General features: G+C 44.5%; 1 protein-coding gene across 5 annotated transcripts in view; it reads right to left on the reverse strand.

Moving 5' to 3' along the window:
- Nucleotides 1-24,099, reverse strand: part of SLC8A2 (solute carrier family 8 member A2) — an 844,114-nt gene that overhangs the window by 69,519 nt on the left and 750,496 nt on the right. For 4 of the 5 annotated variants that reach the window (XM_069207491.1, XM_069207494.1, XM_069207493.1 and 1 more), the window contains 3 exons: nt 8,041-8,144; nt 2,920-2,937; nt 49-173 (listed from right to left, as the gene is read on the reverse strand). In XM_069207491.1, the coding sequence (XP_069063592.1) occupies nt 49-173; nt 2,920-2,937; nt 8,041-8,144 (247 nt within the window). The remainder of the gene's footprint in view (nt 1-48; nt 174-2,919; nt 2,938-8,040; nt 8,145-24,099) is intronic. The other variant, XM_069207495.1, reaches the window with a different exon arrangement.

Below are 24,099 nucleotides of genomic sequence, written 5' to 3' on the forward strand. Positions count from 1 at the left end.
GATGAAGCTAAACCAACAAGAGTGGACAGAGAGAGAAAAACAAATTGCCTTAAACTCGTAGGACTCCTCAATGACGACTTCCATCTTGGAATACTCGCCCAGGATTGGCTTCCCCATCTCCGCGATCCTCCTTGCTTCCTCCTCCTCCGCCGACAGCTTCTTATCCTCTTCATCTGAGTAAGAGAGCACAGGTCAGTTTCTTAGCAAGCGGCCATGCAACCTTGGATCCCTGGGGCCTGTTCAGCCCACAGAGTTATGTTATACTAATGAATTGAGGGTTCAAAGGTGAGGCGCGGGATTACAGCCGTTAGCCTGACATCTGTTTACTCCATTCCTTAATTAGTTCGCATTTGTATCTTTGCAAACATGGACTGGGCATCAATTTGCTTCACCTTTGGCCAGGAGTAGGCTTTATTAAATGATCTCCTGGAGTTTAACATAGCCAACCTGAAGACGTAGCAATATTTATGACAATGGCTGGCATACTGCGGTTTAACGGCAGTCTTTCGAAATATTATGGAGCTGTAACTGTATTACGTGACAGTTGCCCAGTGTTAAAGCTAATGCGCCTTTGGTACATTTTGACACACTATTTTATTGCTAAGTCACTAGTAATTAGAATCACTTTACGAGAATATCAACAAGAATATAAAAACCCTATTTTTGCAATGGCCCAGTATGCACATTGGTTCTCATCAGGTATAGCAGGGCGCATCTATAGAAGTAGTTCTGGAACCAACAACATGTCAAGCCAATGACTTTTTTCTGCCCCATAGGAAATGTATGTAGTATGATAAGTCCCCCATATGAATTGAGGGGGATGACTCAATAAAGGCCATTTTGACAAACGGAACCCTCCCATAATACCTGATTCGAGCATTTCACATTAAACATATTTAAACAGGCAAACTTCCAGGAAGCAACAGGAGCCACATATCAGAATGGGCATGATGGAGCACACCTTCACAAGGAACCAACAGACAACAATCCATAGCCTGCCCACACCCAATGAGAACCCTCTGATCTCCAGCCAGACTTTCTTACCCTACTGACCCTACAAACTAGGTTCTGGTACACACAGAGATGCGTGAAATATGCCCTATACTACTATGATCTCTCTAATAGCCCTTTATAGACTTCCTCCTCCATCCTTCCTTTGACTCATCCCAAACCTCACCTTACTAATATGATACCCCACATAACACATAACACTATCAAACTATTCCATCCGCAATTCCACCTTTATCCTATTCAACCAAACTAACAGACTCACCTGTCCACCGCTCAAAAAAACAACTTATATTTTCCTATACTAATCCACCACTAATCCTCTGGGTTCTAGAGTAGTGTTCTACTCGCCAAAATGAACTTCAACACCTCGTCAAGGGTAGTAAACGCTATATAAATACAGTTACAATTACAATTTCAACTATACCATCGGTCACCATATACAGACAACCATAAAACAACTCAAAATTACATGTTAACAATAGTTACCATCAACAGCACAGGGAAAGTAAGAAATGCAGGACCTGCACACGTTTATGGCCAGGTATCCACATGTACCAAACAATGCGCCTGCTTAGGTTAAAAGACTGCACCAGCAAATCCAAACATGCTGTGTCCCCTACCAGAGCAATTGATGCCGGTATAAGAAGTATGGAGGTGACAGCAAATAATTTCTACAAACAAGGACAATGGTCACTGTTTTTCAATGGAAGAGTCATACATCACAAATGTTCTAAAAAATACACTACTCTCACAAACACATTTGTATTTTAAAACGTTGGCAAAATGTATAAATGAATACCATGCCCATCTTCCATATGCTTTCCTATGTTATTGGTAATTAAAACCCTAAGTTCTCATGGATTCAGTTAATTCCTATTGGTGGAATTTTCACAAGATTTGCATAAAACAGAGACTTTTGGAAGTGCACATACATTTTAGAACGCTATAGTAATTCAGAGAGCATTCTGGTAAGTGGGAAAATAAGCACAGGGATATCACAGAAGAAGGAGATAGGGAAGGATTGGATTGATATAGGAGAACAGGAGTCAGGAGCAAGTGAAGTGAAATCAAGCACATCAGCAAAAGAGATACGAGTCTGGTTCTAGTTTCCGCAAAGTTGAATCAATAGGGTTCACTATATTAGCACACAGTTTGTATGATTCAGCTGAGCATGGCTCGACGTTGCAGTACATAGTCTTGGGGTGCTAACCTGGAACAATGGTTGAAGTTTCCTTCATAGGAGTGATGTTCATTGTAAAACAAGTTCTACTCATTTCGCTCTTTACTGTGTTCCTACATCTGCATGCAATACAATTATTCATGCCTGCGCCTCTCAACTCTACCAGAAGTAATAGCCCCGAGGAGTAACCTCAGTTCTGGGCTCTCAATCTGTTGGAAAAACTAAATAGTTTGTAACTAATGTTCTTTTCCTCGAGGATCTTTGCTCCTCCTAAACCTGTCCTAGCAGTTAAAGGATCATCCTTAGACTCCCACAATTTTCACTGTTGGTGCATTTTCTAAACCACAGTGTATCTTGATGCGAAAAGATGTCTGAATTTGCTGTATATGTGGGCACAAGCCTTCAAGATGACAGAATAACCTAGTGGCCGATGTTAGCCATGGAGTGATCCCAAGAGATTTATCTAGTTTTGAGGCCTGTGGAACAGAATGACTCAGTATGTGAAACAGTGGCATGCACCAGTCACTGCAAAGTAGCGTCCACGAACAGCAGACAGAAATAGAGTGATACACAACTTCGAACATTCATGGTTTCTGCTAGCCTTCTCTGATCTGTGTCCTGATCAAGAGGATGGAGGCAAATGACAGTAGACACACACACAGAATTTATAGCAGTGGGTACTGTATAGCACATGCAAGGGGCATGCCATGGACATTAAAATGGCTTACCCTCGTTGAGTAAGAGAGCTGTGAAAAAGGAGGAGAAAGAGAGAGAGAAAAAGAGAGGGAAAAAAAGAAAGATCAAACCATGAGCACTGCAGGCACATACAGATCACAGAAGCTGCCTTTGGAAAAGGACAGTGAGACTATATTAAAAACAATTAAGAGAAAGTAGGAAATATTATTTTAGGGAACAGCCCTCAGACCATTTCCGCAAGTGGTAAATCTAGGATCACTTTGTTCAAAATGGCACAGTCTGTCTGCTCTGGACCCTCGTTCTTCTGTTCCTTGGAGAGTAGCTGCTATATGATGACTGGTCCATGAAACAAGTGATCACCAAACCTAGGTTAACAGGACAAGGTATGCCCTCCCTTGGTTTTTATTAACTGGTTATAAGACAGTATTTTTGTGATCCACACATCCCTCATTGTATTTTGAATGAAGTGAAAGAGCTGAACTTAACTGATATTCACTGTCCTCCCTTGGCAGTAAGTGAAGAACACCAATGAAACTTTAATTCAGAAAATCAGAAATCACAACCATGCCTTCTTCAAATATAGTAGTTTCAATCTTCTTAAATCTTGCAATTCTTATATTTTACAGATTGAACAGATTTCATATAAGCAGTTGTCTAAATATTACACCAAATGATATCATTTGAATTAGAAGACTGTTAGAAGATGTTTTGTTGCCTATTCCTGTCAAAAGCAATGCCTTCCAGTTTTATACTGCCTTGCCATTGTTACTCTCAATCCAAGGCAGACAATTCTTGTTTTACTCTGAACTAAAGTCATAAGTGTTGGTGTAACAAGACCTCTATCCATGGTCCTGTCACTCCCATCTGAAAAATTAGCTCTCCCTATGTGTGCATAGATATCCATTTTACTGGTATTGGGAGTTCAAAGGGCTATCAATTTATTCTCCATCTTTAGACAGGTAGTGAATGGTGGATGGTCATCATATACATTTACGGTAGTGTCCAGCACTTGACACACATCTGGAGAGCTCAAAACAACTATTTTTACTCTATCACCAGCTTTAAGTATTGTATTATATACATATGTGCACATTGTTTCTTGGTGTCCTTGTGGCTTGACCAAATGTCTTGCTGTCTTGAAAATTAGTAACTGGATTGAAAATACCAAAAACTCAAACTCAAACAATTAAAAATGAAATATGATTAATCTAAAGTGAGTCTGGGGAATGTACTAACCCTATATATACAAATTGCGAATTTGAATGTCTTAGAAAGTGAATGGCCTTCAACTGATGATCATGCATTATGTTCTTTTCATGGATGCTTGGGCCTGCAGACCAGTCTATCGAAGTTGCAGGATGCCAGTTGTCAAAGCAAACCTAACACTTAGGTCACACAGAAGGTTAATATAACTAGTTTGGGAAATGTTACATTCTTTTTACACAGTGGTAAAATTTGAAACTAAGTTGTGCTGGGGGCCCCTACTATCTTGAAACAAAGTATAATTCTAACAGATTAATGGGCCCACTCTTAACCTTGATTAGGAACCTGGGGTAAACATGCAGAAACAAAGCTAAAATGTACAACGCCAAAAGCATATGTTCTACCATTTATGGGCATGTCATTTAAGACTATGCCATTTCTGTTTCTCTACAGAATCAATATCTGTAGGAAATGGTTAAGCCTCAGGATTTTCTATCCACCATGAGGTCACAAGACGAAGAAAAATATCAGAGCTTTCTTGATTCAAGAAGAATCAAATTTGCTCCACTGACCTTATGGATATTAATATGAATTAGTCCCTAAGCTGTTCTCACTAGGTTTATTATGACAGATTTCTTGGGTTTTGCAAAGGCTATTTTAATATTTGGTGTATTTATATTGTGGGTACTTTTGCAAAACTATATAAATTGGCTAAAGGTTTTCTTGCATCCCAAATTTTGAGAATAATTTCCTATAGCAATAGGTGAAGGAAGTCCTCTATTTTGCTAAAACAAAACTTAGACTTGTGATATCAACATGCCGAATGGCACATGATCTGAAACAAGTTGCAGACTATTACTAAGGTTTCTGTAGTCTAGAAGCTGTAGACCAACCCTCATTAATTTATTGATGCATGGATGACCTTATATTTGCCATTCAGTGCACGTTTTTGTGGACAAAGAATTAAAAGCTAAAGAAAATTTAGAGGACTCCTGAGGATAAATCATGCAAGTACCATAAACTCTATGTTTTGCTCTTTGCCTGTGTGTTATGCACCACTGAACTGTGTAATGCTACATAAGCCTGTATCTATGGGTTAACAAATGATGTTTTCCTACTGTACCCCGGTGTCTATGCATGTCATTTATAATTAGAGTTTTATGGGTCGTTCTATCTTGCCTAGTTTATCTTTTCGTTATGTTTTGAAGGTTTGAGAAACCAAAATACACTACTTTTGGGTAACCCCTTTCTGCCTTTCCCAAAGTATTTATACCCTACAAAAAATTACAAAACTCCTGCGTTCTAAAGTAGAAATGTTTGGCCTCTTTTTTACAGTACTTAAGATTCATGACTGGAAAGAACAGCAGTGATAGCAATGGTTATCATTGAGTAAAAGTCAGTACAGCTTTGTGGGTCTAAGAGTTGATCCTCCAAAGTAGCAGAGCAAGATATGAGCCATGCCCTGTGTTCCAAGTGTAAATTTCCAAAATTTGTGTTTTTGTCTTGATAATGAAAGAGCATAACCAGGCTGTGCCATTATGCCTCTCAGAACGTGAGAAGAAGGGGTGTTTTTTTATTTTGTAATGTGTAAAACAAATTGTTAAACGTGGTGCACTGAAATATATCAGGAAAAGTGAACAATTAATTTAATATTTCATGTATGCCACATTTAATCCTCGTTAGCAAGAATTTTTATGACATAGAATTTTAGAAATGTTATTCTCTATAATCGCTTTATTTCCAAAGGTATAACATTTAAAGCATACTGAAAGTATATTTGTGTTCATTTTAAGTTGGCCAGAGTGAAGGCTACATTATTTTTTGTGTCTTCTAATTTTCAATGTGAAAGCTTGTTTTTTCAAAGCTGCAAGTGCAAAAGTTAACAAGAATCCTATTGTCTACAAGAGATAAGAGAGTCTCAGGAAAATGCTACAAGACGGAAGAAGTATCCTGGGATTGGCATCTATAGCTTTTAAGATTCCTGAATGCGAGGGTGTACCCAGGTTGAGTGCTGAAGGTTTCGGAAGACTGAAGTGTCAATTATAACTGATTTGCGGTTTTGTTTTTCTAATGAGAGTTTTGGTTAGGATGTCATCTCACCTGGAAAAAACAAGATTTAACTGAGGTTTAGCTGGCAAGCGATTCAGATTCCCTTTGCCCCTTGCTCATAGCGGACCTTTTGAGGTATAGATCTTATACTTTAAATGTGGCTTTATGCCACTGGACCTACCTCTCTTGAACGGAATCATCTACTGAAGTTCCTTTTTCTAACCTTTCTCAGACAATCTTTTTGCATTAGAATAGTTTAGGAGCTAAGGTTAGGCAAGAGAACTTAATTTTAGAATCCAGACACAACATACTGTTTCTGGTTTTCTGCATTGTTGCTATGGAACTCCTGGTCTTTTATATGTTGCTTTGATTTAATATTGTGCAACACCTTAATTCTCCATTGTTGATTTTGTATAGCTATACTATGGTTCTGAGACTCACTTATGTAACTTTGACTTTGAGTCTGTAATAAAGCCCTTTGAAACTTTAATTTGGACTCTGAGGTTTAATGCGCGACTACTGAGTTGCACTGTAGCTGATTTGAACAATCAGGTAAAATCTTCTCTTCACCCCTCGCAACAGGTTCGTTGGACCCCAGATAAAGAAATAACGCTCTGTGCTGGAGCAAAGACACCGATATCTGACCTTTAAATAGTCCTATATGCCACCATTTTGCGTGTGAGCTGCATTTTACACAGCAATTAGTAACACTTTAGAGGCAAGAAGGTCAATTGTGTGCTATATATAAATGCCAATAAACAATAACAATAAGACAATGGAAGTCCATTGATATCTAAGTCAAATAGGAGGCTTTGGACTTGCCCTTCTTTGTAGGGTCACTCCCAAACTTTTTGCCTTCACCTCTCTTGTTTTCTGAAACCATTCTTGTTGGCTTTTAGGACTCTGAGCACTTTACTGCTGCTAACCTATGCTACAGTGCCTGTGTTCTATCAATGAAACATGGTACAATTGGCTTTTATCTGGCTGGCAATATTTATTTGACTTGCAAGTCCTTTTACCATGGGTATCCAGGGCCTGTATATTAAATGCTGCTAGTGGGCAGCACCACTTATTGAGCCACCCACTTAAGTGTGAGCCTTTTAAAACATGTCTCCGACCTGCAATTGCAGCCTGTGTAAGGTTTTAAAATTCCACTTCAACCTGGCAAAATAAAACTTTTTTAGGGCCTAAACTGTCTAAATATACAGAAGCCATCCCTAAAGTAGGCCACAAACAGCCAATAGGGCAGGGTCATTGTATTTAAAAAGAGCTCTAATCGAGAGTCAGTAAATGTATTGAAATTTATAGTGCAATGCCAGGAAAAAATTCTGTTAACAATGACTTCCAACTGAAAATTAAGACCCTGTTTTACTGTGTGAATCTCTAATAAAGTAATGGATCCCTTCAAGGTAAGGCATCAAAGAAACGCCTACTAAATTAATGTTCTTCTGGCAATCCACTTCCAATACAATGATCATGGTCAACGCCTTGTGGGCATCTTGTCTGGTAGCATTGTGGGTGGGAAATGCTTCCTAAAGCCTACATGCTGCAGCATATTACTCTAAAACAAGGCATTCCTGCACAATACCTCAGACTCCAAGATGTAGTGTTTTAGTATTTAGTATTAATCTGGTTGCAATTAAAAATCTTCCTGTTTGACTGATCAGACTTTGGTTATGCTCCCAAGTTTAGCACTTAAACCCAATCATTATTTCTTCCAAGAACTTGTCTCCGTATCTTGGTAGGTCTCTTTCCTGATCTAAAACTAGTGCACATATTTGGCGAAGGGGAAATACACTTTGACTAAGATCGAGCTGATCATATGAAGGGGCGTGGATTTAAATAATTAAATAAGGCTTTCAGTTTAGGCATGCATTAGAGACGATGCTCTTAAATGGTACCTGAAATCCCACGCTTTAGCCATCGCGGCTCCTCCAAGACAATGTAAAAGTTTTCTTGCTTTTCATATTCTTCATCATCAACTATTTTCACCTGCAAGGTTTTTCTGGACAGGGAGACAAGAAGGAAAATATCAGCTAAAACCCCAATTCATTCTAACTTCACAGACACACAATCCTGATTTACTATTAAAAACATCTTTTCAGAGTCTCAACATTGCCTTTGGTAGAAGAATACCCTAACAACACCATCATCCTATAATGCTTATCAAGTTGATAAATCTCCAACCTTAAACATCACAAACTGTTCCAGCATATTTAGATTGCAAGTGCTTTTCAACAAGTGCATGGGATCCGGAGGGGTTTCCTCCTTCAGTCATCCTATGTGCTGCACATAGGTCCACAGCTATCAATAGTGCAACAGGCACTGTGACACTGGAGACCAAGAATTTCAGGATCCCACAGCACCCCAATTGTAACTGAGTTTTAATACCAAATTAGAGTCTGAGGGCCCTCTGTCTTTGCCTGCGCACAGCACATACCACCCTTGCTAAAACACTAACTGCATAAAATCAATAAATAGTGCTAAAGCTAATTGCTTATATTTAGCCATTTGTGCAGTTGCTATATAATGGCCACTTGAACAGTTGCATATAGGGCTCTTGAGGATAGAAATATCCCCCCAAAAAACGGTGGCCTAATTTTCAAGAACAAAGCATTGTGCAGGTAAGCATAGATTTTATAGGTAAGTATAGATTTACTATCATCTCCACATCCACTTACATTGAAGATGTATAATGTTGAGGTACATGCAAGTGGAGTTCAGTGCACTAAACATATAATTATCTTTATATGACCTTACCTTAATGTTATTTTGGTAGTTGATATTTTGAGTATAATATTTTTGTAAGATGATATTTCGTTCACAATATTCTAGTAGTATACTCACCTGGCCATACATGCTATAGTAAATGGGCGTTAAGATACACCAATAATATAGATCCATGGAGTGAGGCAACACCTACAAACACTGTGGGGAAATAAGATTCCAAATGCACTACTAATTGTCCAAAAGAATAATACAAATCCAGGCTTTATGTTTGTGAAAAGAAGTTTTGAAATCAGCGATAGTCCTGGGGCCTGGGCTTTTTCATTAAGAGCAAGGCATCCAGCTGCGCCTCTCGAGCTAGCCATTCAAGCTGCTTGCATTGCTAATTTTCCACAGCAGATAGCTGAAACACTGTGATATCAGGCTCTGTGACTGGGTACCTCTCACCACTCCCTGTATTTTCCCAATGATTGTTTTTCTTTGCAAGAGAGATGTACTAGCAAAACATTTCATTATGAAAAAATCTTAATCGCGGCATTTGCCCTATACATTAACCAGACCAGATTTTCTTCTTCTTGTGATGTCCATCTGGAGCTATCCCAAGACCATTATCCAACAGGTCAAGGCCCCCAAAAGAAAAACACCTGCAGTGTTAGCCATCTTTTCAGACAATCTGACTGTCTGTCATTGCCAGATGTTCCAGCTTAAAAGAGCCAATGCGTGGGCCATTTTTGAGGTCTCAGCTGTAGTCGGCTCATGCGCTGTCTCAAGGAGACATGTTGTATACACTTCGTGGGCTTCAGCCCGCCCATAGGCTTCCCATTTTCTGTCTCCATCGTCACTCATATTCCTACTCCCCATTTGTGCACAGCATGCACGGGTCATACCTCCTTTTGTGTTTAGCACTCCCTGAGAGCAGGTAGCAATTACTACTATCCGTCCCCTGCTCCCATTTTAGCAAATGTTTTCAGAACTACTTTTTTTCTTGGCTTAGGAGGACTTTACAAGAGTCCTCCTATTTTTTTCACTCACTTCGACCTCAGCTGCAATATATCATTCCTGCCCCAGCTTGACACTGTCTCTAATAATCAGTGCGGGACTCAAGTTATTGAAATGACGGCCAAGTAGAGCACCTGCTTCACAACTGCACTTCATCTTTCAGCATGGTGGCTGCTTCGGGAGTCTGCATGCCTTTCTTTTCTCTGCAAAACGTGTTTATTTTTAAAGAGGGGATCATGTTGTCCTTCTAGGCAGTAATTACACAGATTCTGGTAAGGGGGAGCATCGTATTACCTTAACTGCCTTATATTAGTGTTCAGGCTTCTTTGACTTTAGAGGACTATATATTGGCTTTTGTTTTCCTTTTTCAATAACTAAACTGTGAGCGGTTCTGGCCGGAACTAAGATAGTAAGTGTTCCCTGGTGGGAAAAGATCCTGATATAAATAATTTTGTGTATGATTTATTGAAATTACAGATTCTCGTAAGCACTTATGGTATGATTAATGTGCGCCTTATCCCTTGTGAGCAGGGTGCCCGCGCTGACTTCATTTGTTAAAACAGTTGCATTATATCTGGGCATCTTGCTATGAATTTTGGACTGCCCATGGAATGAGGTGACACAGTGACTTTGTTCTTTTAAATAGTTAAAACAGTTACATTGTATCTGAGCCTTTGACTGCTCCATTCTCAAGAGCCCAGAAGTGGTAACAGATGGACCTTTAAACCCAACCCCCCTCCTGATTCGCTGCTTGACCCATCCCCTCACCCCCTCCCTCATCGCTGTGAGAAAAATGCCAGAGTGCTGACTTTATACGAATAACAGTCATGCCATTATGCCCTTCAGAAACTGCATTTCAACCTGAGACTTATGCTCCAGTAAGATGTTTATTTACAATTGGTTTATTGTGTTTGTTGCTACTAGTTGTAGAATTGAGGGCTGATGAAAAATAGTGGAATGGAATACGTTCATCATTGATTGATCGGCTGTCTTTTTCTGGATGGGAAATGCTTTTTTGTTACCCAAATGCAAAGCGATCCATTTGATCTCGCTTAATTCCGCTGCTTGGGTGGCCAATCAGTTTCAAACCAATTTTCTGGTAACCACCCCATGCCTTCTCAAGTTAAAGTTATTTGAAAGTCTGAAGAAAAAAAGAAAAGAAGAAAAGAAAAGATAGTCTGAAGAAAAGCATACCCTGTTTTCTCAGCTGGGGACAACATCACCATCCCCCACAGCTCCGAACACCATTAGACCGACCACAATTGCATTCACTTTACCTACATAAAGAACACTGCACGCCACTACGCCCCCATTCCTTGAGAAGATACTGGGGCAAAGTCACTGGCGAACAACTTACTAACACTCTCAACCACTCCCTTCAACCGGACGCCGCAAACGCAAACGAAGTCGCACGCAATCCAACACCGCTGGCTATCGAACTACACTGACAACATAGCCCCCCCTAAGGAAAACAGCAGGAAATCGACAGAGAAAATCACCTAAATGGTTTATGGCAGACCTACAGAAATCCAAGCGCTCCTGCAGATGACTGGAACGGAAATGGAGGATCAGCAAATCAACCGAAGACCGCACAGCCTACAAAAATGCAGTCACTACCCACCACCAGAACATAAGAGCTGCCAAAAAAGCTGCCTTTCAAGCACACTGCATCCCCAGGACTCACATCAGCAAAGAGCTCTTCGCCATCGTCAAAGAGTTCACAAACCCCAGGACAGACATCTCATCCATCCTTCCCTCCCGAGACCTCTGCAACAACCTCACCACCTACTTTTACCATAAACTTCAGGCCATATACAAAGGTTTTAGGAACCAAAACCCGCCAGCACCGCTCACCACCAAGGACCTAGCACTTCACCAGATACTGACCTCCTGGACCCCATCACCAAAGAGGACACCCTTAGACTGATGAACTCCATCCAATCTGGAGCACACTCAGGTCCATGCCCTCACCATATCCTCAACCTGGCCAGCACCACCATAGCACTAGAGCTCTGTCAACCGATCCTTCAAGACCACCACATTCCCCTCAGACTGGAAGCACGCCGAAATCAATCCGCTACTCAAGAAACCCACCGCCGACCCTAGGTAGATGAAGAACTACTGACACATCTCTCTGCTCCCTTTTCCAGCCAAGGTAATGAGAAGGCTGTCAGCCAGCAACTCACTGAACTCCTAGAGACACAACGCATCCTAGACTCATCCCAATCCGTATTCCGAAGCAGCCACAGCACTGAAACCACACTCTTAGCAGACACATGGCCCCCTTGCCAAGACCACCAAACAACATGGGCTAAACATAGTCTTCCACGCTGATGACATCCAACTGATCCTATCCCTGTCCGAGGACTCTGCTCAGGCTAAGAGAAATTTCCACAATGGGATGAGAGCAGTCACCGCCTGGATGGAGGCCAGGTGCCTCAAGCTCAACTCGGACAAGACACAGATCCTCGTAATCGGCTCCACCCCTTCTGCCTGGAATGACTCCTGGAGGCCCACCACTCTGGGAAACACCCCCACAGACCAAGCATGCAACCTGGGCATCATCCTGGACTCCTCTCTAACCATGACCTGCCAAGTCAACGTGTCTCTTTGTCATGCTTTCACACCCTCTGACTCCTGCAGATGATTTTCAAGTGGATTCACTCCGACACGAGGAAGACAGTCACCCACGCACTCATCACTAGCAAACTGGACTATAGCAACACACTCTATGCAGGCATCAGCAAGAAACGTCAATCAAGACTGCAAAGAGTCCAGAATGCAGCAGACGGACTCATTCTGGACATCCCCCAACACAGCTGCTTCTCCTCTGACCTTAGAGACCTACACTGGTTCCCAGTCAACATGCGCATCACATACAAATTCCAGATCCACACCTACAAGGCACTGCACAACATAGGACCATCATACCTCAACCACCGCCTCGCCTTCTACGTTCCCAACAGAAAAGCTGTCCCCAAGATCCAGAAAAGCATAGCAAGAGGAAGATCCTTCTCCAGCCTAGCAGCCCAGTCATGAAACATGCTACCACTCAAGCTCAGGCAGACCACATCACTGAAGCAGTTCGGGAAGGACCTCAAGACCTGGCTCATCAAATGAGGAGCATGCCCACAAAAGCGCCTTGAGACCCTATGGGTGATTAGCCGTGCTCTAAAAATCCATGATTGACTGACTGAAGTGATCGAACAGATGTTTTAGATGATGTTGAGAAGTAAGTCCCATGTTCAATAACCTCCTGGTTGATTAGGCCAAATTACATCACAAAACTGTGCTCACTCGTGATATAATGGCCAACACCAGCTACTGGACTGTTCTTCTGCTGGAAACCCATAGGTCATTAAAACCAGCCACAGCGCCATACACAAATGCATTAACATTCCCAACCCCTACAGCTCTCAGATTGCTGAGACCTATTGGCCTACCTAATGCTTGGTTTTTTGGGGGATATATGGGCTGTGATGGGACCAAAAAAAATAAGCTCACGCCATGGCCCTTTCAAGTCGGCCCATTTAGCAGTGCCAGACCGCGCAAAGGCCAGTCCAACACTGAACAACGGAAGTGGATTACAAACGTGTTTGGAGTCACAGAAACAAAGTGGCACCAGCCTCATCGTGAGGTGTCAAGAAATACAAAATAGAACTAAATGGCAGACTCCGATGCTTTAGTCTGGTTGTGTGCCTTTTGAAAACAATCGACCTCGGCTACAGCAGTCACTGACATGAATCAGAAACAATGACAGAAAAAAAAACAGGCTTGCCACACACTTACCTTCTTCATTCATGTCAGTGAAAGCTCTTCTCTTTCGAGCTCAAAGGATGTCATAAGGGGATCCTGAACTCCAACGAAAACGCCGCGAACACAGAATTAGGTCTGGGCAAACTTTCTGTAAGGCTAGTGTAATTTCACAAAATTTCACATTAGACTTGTTACGCAAAATACCCTAAATTACATCATTATGCTCTGTAGCATATTTACAAATTTTACCACCGGAAGAACAACCAGAATACGAGCAGCTGTTGTTTATGGTACTAGTGTTTTCTGTGCTATTTATTTTAGCAAGATGCATCTTCACATGCAAAGTTGACATGAGGACGTTTTTGTTGCTAAAATATAGCACTAAATTCTAGTTTTCCATTTCAACTAACTTCATATAATTTGTGGAATTTGATAATTGTGCAAAATGAACGGCAGAGACCAGACTGAGATCAGCCTCACTGGCTGCCAGACTAAGGAGGTGAACCACATTTTCTCAGCTTCCTAATGAAGGGCTGTAGAAAACTGTTCTTGGCTCATCATTCCTGGTACAGGGATAGCCTCAGCCTTCTGTTCCTGTACAGTCATAGGATGCAGTTGAGACAGCTTCCATGACCTGAAAGTGTCCATTTAGCATGGAATGTGAATATCAGTGGGCAGCAGAAACAAAAGAAAAACATGACACCACCAATGTAGTTGCTTTAGAAGCAGCTATCGCATTTCCCTATGCCATGTGTAAGTAGCTCAGCCAGTTCAAATCAGGTTTCTGTCTTTGCATTCTGGTACCTGGACTCTTTCTGTTAAAGAAAGAAAAAAATCAACGGATCCGAGAAACTTGAGATTTCCACATGACCTGACATCATCTTACTTGTCATGCTTCTGTTGTGTCTGCCTTCCTATTGGGAGTGTGAGAAGAAGGAGGAATGTGGAGGGAATGCACCAGTTTTCACAACAATTCCATTAATGTTCTTGGTAGGGTAGGACAACCCTGCCTGCTGCCCGACCCCTTTAATCTACAACACACCTTCATAATTCAATGGCCAAAGGAATCCAGTCCTGAGCTTAGATTTCAGAATCCATTGCAATTCAAGTATTCTTCTATTTTCAGTCTTTGTTTGCTTGACTGGTTACGATAACTCCACATGCCATTAATCCAGGTGCTAACCTAGTTAAACTGAAACGTCCTTACAAAATGTCCATCACTGAATCTTTCTCTGTACCTCCACATTTCATCAAGGATTTTCACCGTTGATCAAATATCACCCTGATTTTGGTTCTGAAAGTTAACGAGTAAGCTCAATGACATAACTGTATTGTATACGGTATTGCCGCATTTATATAGCGTGTCACACTCCTCTTAAGGTGTCTGTGTGGTCTTAAAATGCATTCTGTTAGTAAGCACATTGTTACATTTTGTCAGAGTGTGCTATTTTGCTCCACTAGTTTTTAAGCAAATTAGCGCTGTCTAGTGGCCACGAAAGTCAATGTTGATATTTTGTCTACACAGGAAAACCACAATAACATTTGCTAAAAGTTTTGTATGATGAAAAAAATGAAAAACAGCAAACCCATACAATACAAAGGCCCAGATTTATTGAATTTTCATGTAGCGCAGCAGCGACAAATGCTGCACTGTGCTGCATGAGAAGGAGAGCACCATATTAACAGAAATATAGGACTCTCCTCCTCTCTGCCTAGAAATTTGCTGCCGTGCGCCACGCACACACCTTAGCACCGTAGTGCAAGGGTGCCTGCGTGTGTCTAGCATAGGATTTGTACTGGAATACCCTTCCAGTACAAAATACTATGCTTAGAATAACTTTAAAACTTTTCCCACTTTCTATGTGTGCTGTACAGTGCAGCACACATGCGAAGTCGAAAAAGAAGGGAGAAATAAAAGCATTTCTTTCTGATAGCGCCTATTTGAAATGGGCACTATTTGTTGACGCAAAATACTGACTGACTTTTTTAATAAATAGGGTGTTAAGTCAAAAACCTTGGATAGCTGAATGGGAACACCCATGGCACTAAGTAATGCCAAGCAGCGCTATACACTGCTTTGCATTACTTTCAAGTGATTTGATTTGAAAGTAAATTGCTAAAAAAAGATTTAGCGTCAAGTTGCGTTACTTTTGTGGTGCAAGCACGGCACAAAATCTTAGTAAATATACCCCGTAATGTGTTGCTAAATTGCCCCTTGCTGTAAACTTACTCCGTGCACGCAGTTAGAGTCTCAGCATCATCGCAGAGACACCTCGCCTGTACAATACCAGCAACAGCATGAAGATCAGCATAGAGGTAACCAACACTAGGCATTCCCCCGAGCTGTATCTGTACATTACCTCCCGTCCCTCCCTCGCCTTCCTTTTAACCAATGAGGCCTCCCGCCTCCCCTCTAGACCCTCCCTTCCCCTTTCAAACCCCCCCCCCACCCTTATCCCCTCCTGTTCTTTTGTCTAGCCCACGCTAGACGGTTTTCTTTCCCTTTCTTACCTGCACGGCGGGGCCTGGAGGTCGTCGATGGAGGCACTCCTCGGGACGCGGAGCTCCGCGAGGAGTGCTACGGCTGGGGCGCGTCTTGAACGAGCAGCATGGTTGCTCGAGAGGCGTGTCCTGGAGGCCGGCTGACGGGGTCAGCCCGCCCTCTGTGGCTGGGACATTGATTTCCGGGTTTCAGCGCCGCGGAGCCGCGGGGAACCGAGGGACTTCAATTCTGAGATGCTCTCAGGTAGGACGGGCGTTCGGCCCGTGGTTTTTATGTATTTGAGTGACCTCTTTAGGGATTGGTGGAGCCCTGATTGGGGGGAGGACCAGGTGCCTATATAGAGGGTAGTTTTTTGGGGTTCAAGTCAGTGATTATTTGTTTACCATGCCTAAAGTTCCAGCAAAGAGACGTAGGATTGTCTCTTCTTCCTCGGAGGAGGAGGGGGGTGAGGCTAGCATTACTACTCCTGAGAACTCACAGGTACCTGGCAGGGGTACTCCCCTCATGTCCAGAGAGGAGGTTCAGGATATGATTGAGGTGGCGGTGACCAGGGCACTACAAGCAGGCGTGGCCAGGACTGGTCAGTCTAAATGTGCGCACTCATCGGTAGCAGCTAGGAAATCCTCATCGGAGAGTGAGGATGAGGCCCCATCGACGTCATCTGGGGGGAAATATGTTTCCAGAGAAGATATGTGGGAAGTGATGGCACATGTTCGGGACAATTTGGGTTTCCCAGTGTTTCAACCTGCAAACTCGGATTCTCATTTATTTCCTCAATATAAGACACCTTCAAAGTTTGCCATGCCTTTTCAGGGACCTGTGAGGGATATGGTGTTTCGTGAGTGGAAGGATGTGGATAAGGCTCAGGTTCCACGATTCCTTCAGAAACTTTACTTACTTGAGGGTGAGGAGGTTTTGCCTCCTTCAGTACGCCTGGACTCTATTTTGGCTACTCTGATTGGCAAAACGGCAGTCAATCCGGAGGATTGTGTGCCTACGGATGCCACTGACCGTAAAGTGGATTCGGGTCTTAAGAGGGCTTTTGCTGCGGAGAATCTGGCGCTGAGGGCAGGGATTTATTCTGCTTATGCGTCACAGTCATTGGTTCAAGACTTTGATAATCTGGCGGTGGCTGTACAGGAAGGGGCGGAATGTTCGGAGCTCCTGGCTGGTATGGAGCAGCAGGCCAGATTGTTGGCTGATGTGTCTTCGGATGTGGTCCGTACTTCGGCTCTGGCATCTGGGTCTTTGATTGGGGCTCGTAGGTCCCTCTGGTTGCGTTCCTGGAAGGCTGATCCAGGGGAAAAGGCGGCCTTGTTGAGACTGCCGTTTGAAGGTCGTACCTTGTTTGGAGAACAATTGCCATCCATGCTTTCCAAGGCTTTTAAGGAACGGAAGCATGCCTTACCTTATAAAGGGGGTTCTTCTTCGGGTAAAGGGTGGAAGAAACATTCCAGATCTTCTCCTACTAGGGATGCTAAATCCTTTTCATTTAGGAAACGGCGTTTTCAGCCGCGTTTTTCACCTAAGAAGTCTGCTCCTGCGACCCGGGGTGGTTTCAAGAAGGGGTCCTGACAATCACTGTGGGCCTGGCAGAGGGCCGGTTGGGGGAAGACTGAGTCACTTTCTTTCGGCTTGGAAGGACAGTGTAAACGATCATTGGGTACTAGACATTGTGGCCAATGGTTATGTCATAGATTTTGTGGTGGTTCCTCCAGATTCAGGGGTACGTCCCACACCTCTGCCTTCAGAGGGGTCACGGAGAAGAGCATTATTGGACGGAGTGCGGGACTTACTGGTCAAGGGGGCCATTTCCCACGTTCCGCTAGACGAACGGGGTCAGGGCACTTATTCGGTCTTGTTTCTTGTGCAGAAAGTTTCAGGGGGATTTCGGCCGGTGCTCAATCTAAAGGAGGTGAATACCTGGATCAGGACAGTGCATTTCCGCATGCTGTCCATTCAGACTATTTTTCCATTTGTCAGACACGGGGACTTTCTGGTGTCACTGGATCTGCAGGACGCTTACCTACACGTACCGGTGGCAAGATCCTCTCAAAAGTTCCTGAGGTTTGCTGTGGGTCAGGACCATTATCAGTTTTGCGTTCTGCCTTTCGGTCTAAAATCTTCTCCTCGAATTTTCACAAAGGTGCTGGCTCCTCTAGTGGCTTTGCTTCATTCAGAAGGGGTATTTCTGCATCCTTATCTAGACGACATTTTGATTCATGCCCAATCACGAGACCTTTTGCAGAAGCAGGTGGTCCATGTTCTGGGGGTCCTGCAAAACCACGGGTTTTTAATCAATTGGGAGAAGTCAGACTTAGTGCCGTCCCAGGATCTGGTTTTTCTGGGAGCTCGGTTTCAGACTCTTCTTGGGTTGGTGACTGTGTCAGAAAAACGGTTGGGTGTCCTACAGGCTTTGGTAAAGAAGGTATTGTTGCGGTCTGCTCCCCGAGCTCTTCTATGGTTGCGTCTGCAGGGTCATTTGGCGTCGGTGATATTTCTGGTTCCTTGGGCACGTTTCCATCTCCTGTGCTTGATGACATGGTTCTTGAGAAGGTGGACACCAGGGTCCGGTTCTCTGGAGGACAGGGTTCCAGGGTCCGGATTGATTCACAGAGAGTTGCAATGGTGGTTGGATGCAGACCACCTGAGGATAGGGGTTTCTTTATCGCCTCTGAGACCCGTGGTGGTGACGACGGATGCCAGCCTCTCCGGTTGGGGGGCATGGATGGGGTCGGCTCAGATTCAGGGGTTTTGGTCCCCTCGGGAGGCGAGTCGGTCGTCGAATTGGCGCGAATTGCGGGCAGTATTCCTGGCTCTGGTCCATTTTCAGGATTCCCTGAGGGGTTCGGCGGTTCTGGTTCGCACAGACAACTTAGTGGCCAAGGCTTATGTCAATCGGCAAGGAGGGACCAGGTCAAGGGCTCTGTTCAATTTAGTCAGGGAGATTTTTGTGTGGGCTCAGGAGTGGGTTCCTTCTCTCAGGGCTACGTACATTCGGGGGGTGGTGAATGTTCGGGCGGATCTGCTGAGCAGAGTGATTCCTTCCTCTCAACTTTTCTCTCTCCGGAAGTCTCTGTTTCAGCATCTGGTTCGGCTTTGGGGTCTTCCAGTGCTGGATGTGTTTGCGTCAGTAGGGAATGCGAAAGTGGATCACTTCTGCTCCCGGTTTCGATGTCCCCAAGCATGGGAGGTGGACGGGATGTCATGTCCTTGGCCGCAGGGCCTTTTGTATGCGTTCCCTCCTTTTCAACTACTCAGGGCGTTTCTGTTACTTGTGAGGGATCTGGGGTCCAGGGTTGTCCTAATTGCGCCACTTTGGCCGAGGGCGAATTGGTTCCCCTTGTTGAGGCTGATGGCGGACGGGAGGATGTGGCCTCTGCCTCTTTGTCCGTCTCCCCTGGAGTTTCCCTGCCTCCCATTGGGGTCATTGAGAAGGTTACACTTGACGGCCTGGAAGTTGAACGACGGGGATTGACAGGTCTGGGGGTGCCGGTAGCTTTGAGTTCTACATTGCTGGCTTCGAGGAGACGTTCCACTTTGCTTTCTTATGGTAGACAGTGGAAGGTGTTTTCGTCATGGTGCTTAAGTCGTGAGTTAGATCCTACCTGCGCTTCTATCTTTGAGGTGATGCAGTTCCTGCAGGACGGTGCTCATTTAGGGTTGTCAGTGGCATCTCTTCGGGTGCAGTGGGCGGCTATTCAGGCATTCAGAGGACCATGGCGTAATCTTCAGGATGAAGGGCGCTTGATGCCGAGATTTTTTCAAGGGCTTGTTAATTTATTTCCTCGCCCGGTACGTTCTTTTCCTTCATGGGATCTGTCCTTGGTTTTGGATGTGTTGACGGAGCCCCCTTTTGAACCTTTGGGGGACTGTGATTTGCGCCATCTATCTTTGAAGACATTCTTTTTGGTAGCCATTACTTCGGCTCGTCGGTTGGGGGAATTGGGGGCATTGGCTTGTTCCTTTCCTTTTTGTAAGATTTTTCACGATCGGGTGGTTCTGGTTCCGGTACCTTCCTTTATTCCAAAAGTCAATTCTTCGTTCCATTCCCGGCAGGAGGTCATCCTTCCTTCATTTTGTCCGAATCCCTCCTCAAGGGAGGAGGTCCGTTTGCATTCGTTGGATGTACGCAGGGTTTTGTTGGAGTATCTGCGGGTGGTGGCTCCTTTTCGTAAAGGGGATTCACTGTTTGTTAATTTTGGTCCGGCTCGCAAAGGTGAAAAACCTTCCACGGCTTCCTTGAGTCGGTGGGTTCGATCTTTAATTCTGTTGGCCTATTCCTTGAAAGAGGTGGTTCCTCCTCAAGGGATTCAGGGGAGATCTACCAGAGGCATGGCGGCTACGGTGGCGGAGCTTCAGGGGACTTCCGTGGTGGAAATTTGCAGGGCCGCCACTTGGGCTTCTCCTTCGACGTTTGTGCGTCATTATAGGCTGTCGGACTTGGGTAGTTTGGAGTCGGTGTTAGGTCACCGGGTCTTATCCTCTATGAGATAATGTTTGGGATGTTCTTGGTGCAGGATATTAAATAAAGGTCTTGCAACTCGATGTCCGTCTCCTGTGTGTTTTCTTGCTATGTCTCATTGGTTAAAAGGAAGGCGAGGGAGGGACGGGAGGTAATGCTTCCATTTTCTTACGATAATGGCATTACTCCTAGTCCTACTCCCTCGCCTTCCTTTTCCGTTCCCTCCCACCCTCCCGGTACGGACTGTCCGAGTTGCAGCTTGGGCTTGGTTTTTGTACAGGAGGGGATAAGGGTGGGGGGGGTTTTTGAAAGGGGAAGGGAGGGTCTAGAGGGGAGGCGGGAGGCCTCATTGGTTAAAAGGAAGGCAAGGGAGTAGGACTAGGAGTAATGCCATTATCGTAAGAAAATGGAAGCAATATCTCCGTTTCGTTTGCCTTTTATCAGCCATCCACACTGCCCCACCTAGATTATTTTTTGTTCTACAAGATGAAGTATCTGTCATTCTTGCTTTCCTTTGGTCCCTCCATTCAAGGATTTCAAATTCAAAAGTCCAATATTCTACGATGCATTCTTTTCTTCCCCAGCATGTCCTCAGCTTTTCCTTGCACTTTCGGTGCTTCCTTTATTAAAAGAGTTTTGGAAAATTCAGCGTATTGTGAAACCCAGTGCGTCTTATTTTTGGCACTATGGGCGGTCCGCAGAAGCATTCTTACTGTCTGCCAACACTAGTTGCCAAGTTACTTGGCTGGATAATCTGTGTTCATAGCCACATTTACCAAAATATCAATAATGTCCCATTCAACATTCCTTCTTCTCTTTCTTCTTTTTTCACACTTTCTAAAACTTTATTCTTGCCCTCTCTTTATCGATGGCACTGTATATAAGAGTAACTAGTTTTCCACTGAGTTAATAACGATGTTTATAGATTTTCTGTTTGGTTTGAATAATTTTTCTTTTCTTTCTCCTGAGAACCTACAGACCAGAGGGGAAGAAGGAAAGAGGCCACAGATTATCTGACCCTGACCATCTCTCAGAAGCACAGAATCCAGAGAAATCGTTTCTGCTAATTCCACAAAGCTACGCCATCTCACACAGCCAGGTATTTCACAGGCAAGGCTGGCTTTGAATACCATAAGCTCTGTGAAAAGCTGTCCTATATATCAACTACATGTATAACTTGTGCTAAGGTAAGGTCCAGCAGGTAGAAACACGATCCCATCCACAATTCTGTTAGGCTGTATCTACACAACGGGGCCTTGGGAGAGAGCCGACTGCCAGGGAGGTCTGTCCACAGGGGCGTTTGGGCAAGGGGTAGCACAGTCCAGTGACTGTGCTACTTTTGGGCTACATCCGGTAAAGGATGGTGCCCAACAGGTAAATATGCCACCATTTTCTATCTGCCTCCACCATTTTGTCTGGTGAAGGCACACAGTGGCAGCACCATCGCATTAGGTGTATCTGTAATTTTGCATTTCATAGGTGTGTAGGTGGTTTTCGCCGGGTATTTTTACCTAGAAAAAAAAATATTTACTGTGCCAAATAGTTGAAGATGGCTTCCAGCATGGCCCCGGAGCCCAAGGTGCAGGAGGTGCTGCACCATTTAGCGGAGGCCGGTTGCCTGGATCTGGTAGCAGGAAGCTACATGTTGGTGAGACCAGTGAGGCGTTTTTCCTCTGGCATGGCGGCGGCGATACTCGCCTGCTTGCCACCGTGCAGTAAAGGGAGCACATCTGCAGGAGCTGAGGTAGGTGGTCGGGACTGGCCGCGTACTCATGATATGGCCCCAGAGGCCATGAAGTCGTGGGGCTGGGTCGGGACCGCTGATCATAAGCGGCGAGCAACACCCAGAGCCAGCTCAGGAGCAGAAGGCTGCTCAGAGGATTATAAAGGGGAATGCAGGGGCCAGCGGGCAATGTATGAAAGGGCACAACGGCCCGCCCCAATAAAGAAACTGGAGCGAGCACTCAGTAGTGCTGCAAATGTTAGAGAGGGTCAGTCCAGCAATACTCAAGGCCTGATTATAGACCCTGTAGAAAGGGCAGCCCCATCACAGGATGGAGCAGGGGTAGCTGATTTTTGGGAGCAGGGGTTGGGTTGAAGCAATAGCGTAGCCAGCAGGAAGCACCCACTGACCTAAGGGATGGGCAACATTCTCTATTGGGATTCTAGGGTTGGTTGGCCAGAGCACCAGAGGCGCTACAAAAACAGTGGAGGGAGGCGGGATTAATGAGGAAAGAAGAATGAGCTCCGCAATGGGGTCAAACTGAGGGGTCCAAGGATGCATTTGGGGTCGAATCAGCTCCAGAGTCTGGGGCAGATTTGTAATCAAGGCAGGGTACTCGTTCCACATTGGCAGATGCCCAAAATGGAGTGAAGTGAGGATGAACGCCTGTCAGGCCCTGTGTGGTGGGAGAGAGAGAAACCTCACAAAGGGAAGGGGACGGGGGATGCACCCCCAAGAGGTAGGGTTAAGACAGGTTTCCGCATACCGAGTGCAGGTATTGAGACAGTAGGCAGTGGAAGAGGGTACTAGGGGGAGCTGCACAGCGTTTTTTTCTTTGATGTTACAGGTTTCTGGAGCCAGTGAATACGCAGACTTGGGAGAGTTTAGTACAGCTCACTCACCCCGAGGGGAAGAGATGGCACGGTGCTGTGCAGGTGGCCTGAAATAGACATGGGACCATGAATTGGGCACCCCGCATAGGTCAATGGCAGCCTCACAGGAGGCATTCTGTCAAGAACACTTCACAACTACGTCTACTCAGCATCCATTCTTGGATACCCCATTGAGAGGGTATGGGACGGCTCCTCAGGGTGAGTGTTTGGTATATCCCGTGAGGGAACAGGTGGTGCCTTTGTGTGTGGTGAGTACAAGCTCCCAGGTGGGGGTCAGGGGCACCAGGTTGGGTGTGGTGCACTGGCCACGAGGTGTGGCATGGCAAAAAAATGTTTGGATGCACAAGGATTTCATAGAGTATGAGGAGTTGATGTATGAGGAGGACAGTCTGGAGGTAGGCGAGTTTGTGGAGGAGGTTTCTCCAAAAAAGCTGGTGAGTACAGGGCATGCAGTGGGGGTGGTGGGGTCTGACTAATGCATCTCATAGTGACATTTAGCAGGTGAGACAGAAAGAACGAACACCACATGGGCAACAGACAGTGCTGGACAGGAATATTTCTCTGGCAAGGCTGCAGGCTTTGGAGCAGGTACCGACTTAGTTGCCAGGTAAGATAAGGGATTTCGATTAAGAGGGTCAGAGGTCATTCTCAAAATAGGGGTAGATAGAGGTTTCGGGCAAAACACAGAGGACATGAGACTATATAAAGGCAAATATGTGAAAGACACAGGGGTGGAGACAGAAAAGGTAGAAGGGAGGATGGGGCAGCAGGGGAGACCAAAATATCAAAAGGGGATGTTAAAGTGTCAGGATCATCACAGCACAAAGCTACAGATAGAGCAGAGGACAGTCATCCCACTAATAAAGATGGTAATAAAGAAGGTAAGCACGGGGT

Source organism: Pleurodeles waltl, chromosome 9 (genome assembly GCF_031143425.1).
Source record: "Pleurodeles waltl isolate 20211129_DDA chromosome 9, aPleWal1.hap1.20221129, whole genome shotgun sequence".
In the NCBI taxonomy this organism is placed as follows: Eukaryota; Metazoa; Chordata; class Amphibia; order Caudata; family Salamandridae; genus Pleurodeles; species Pleurodeles waltl.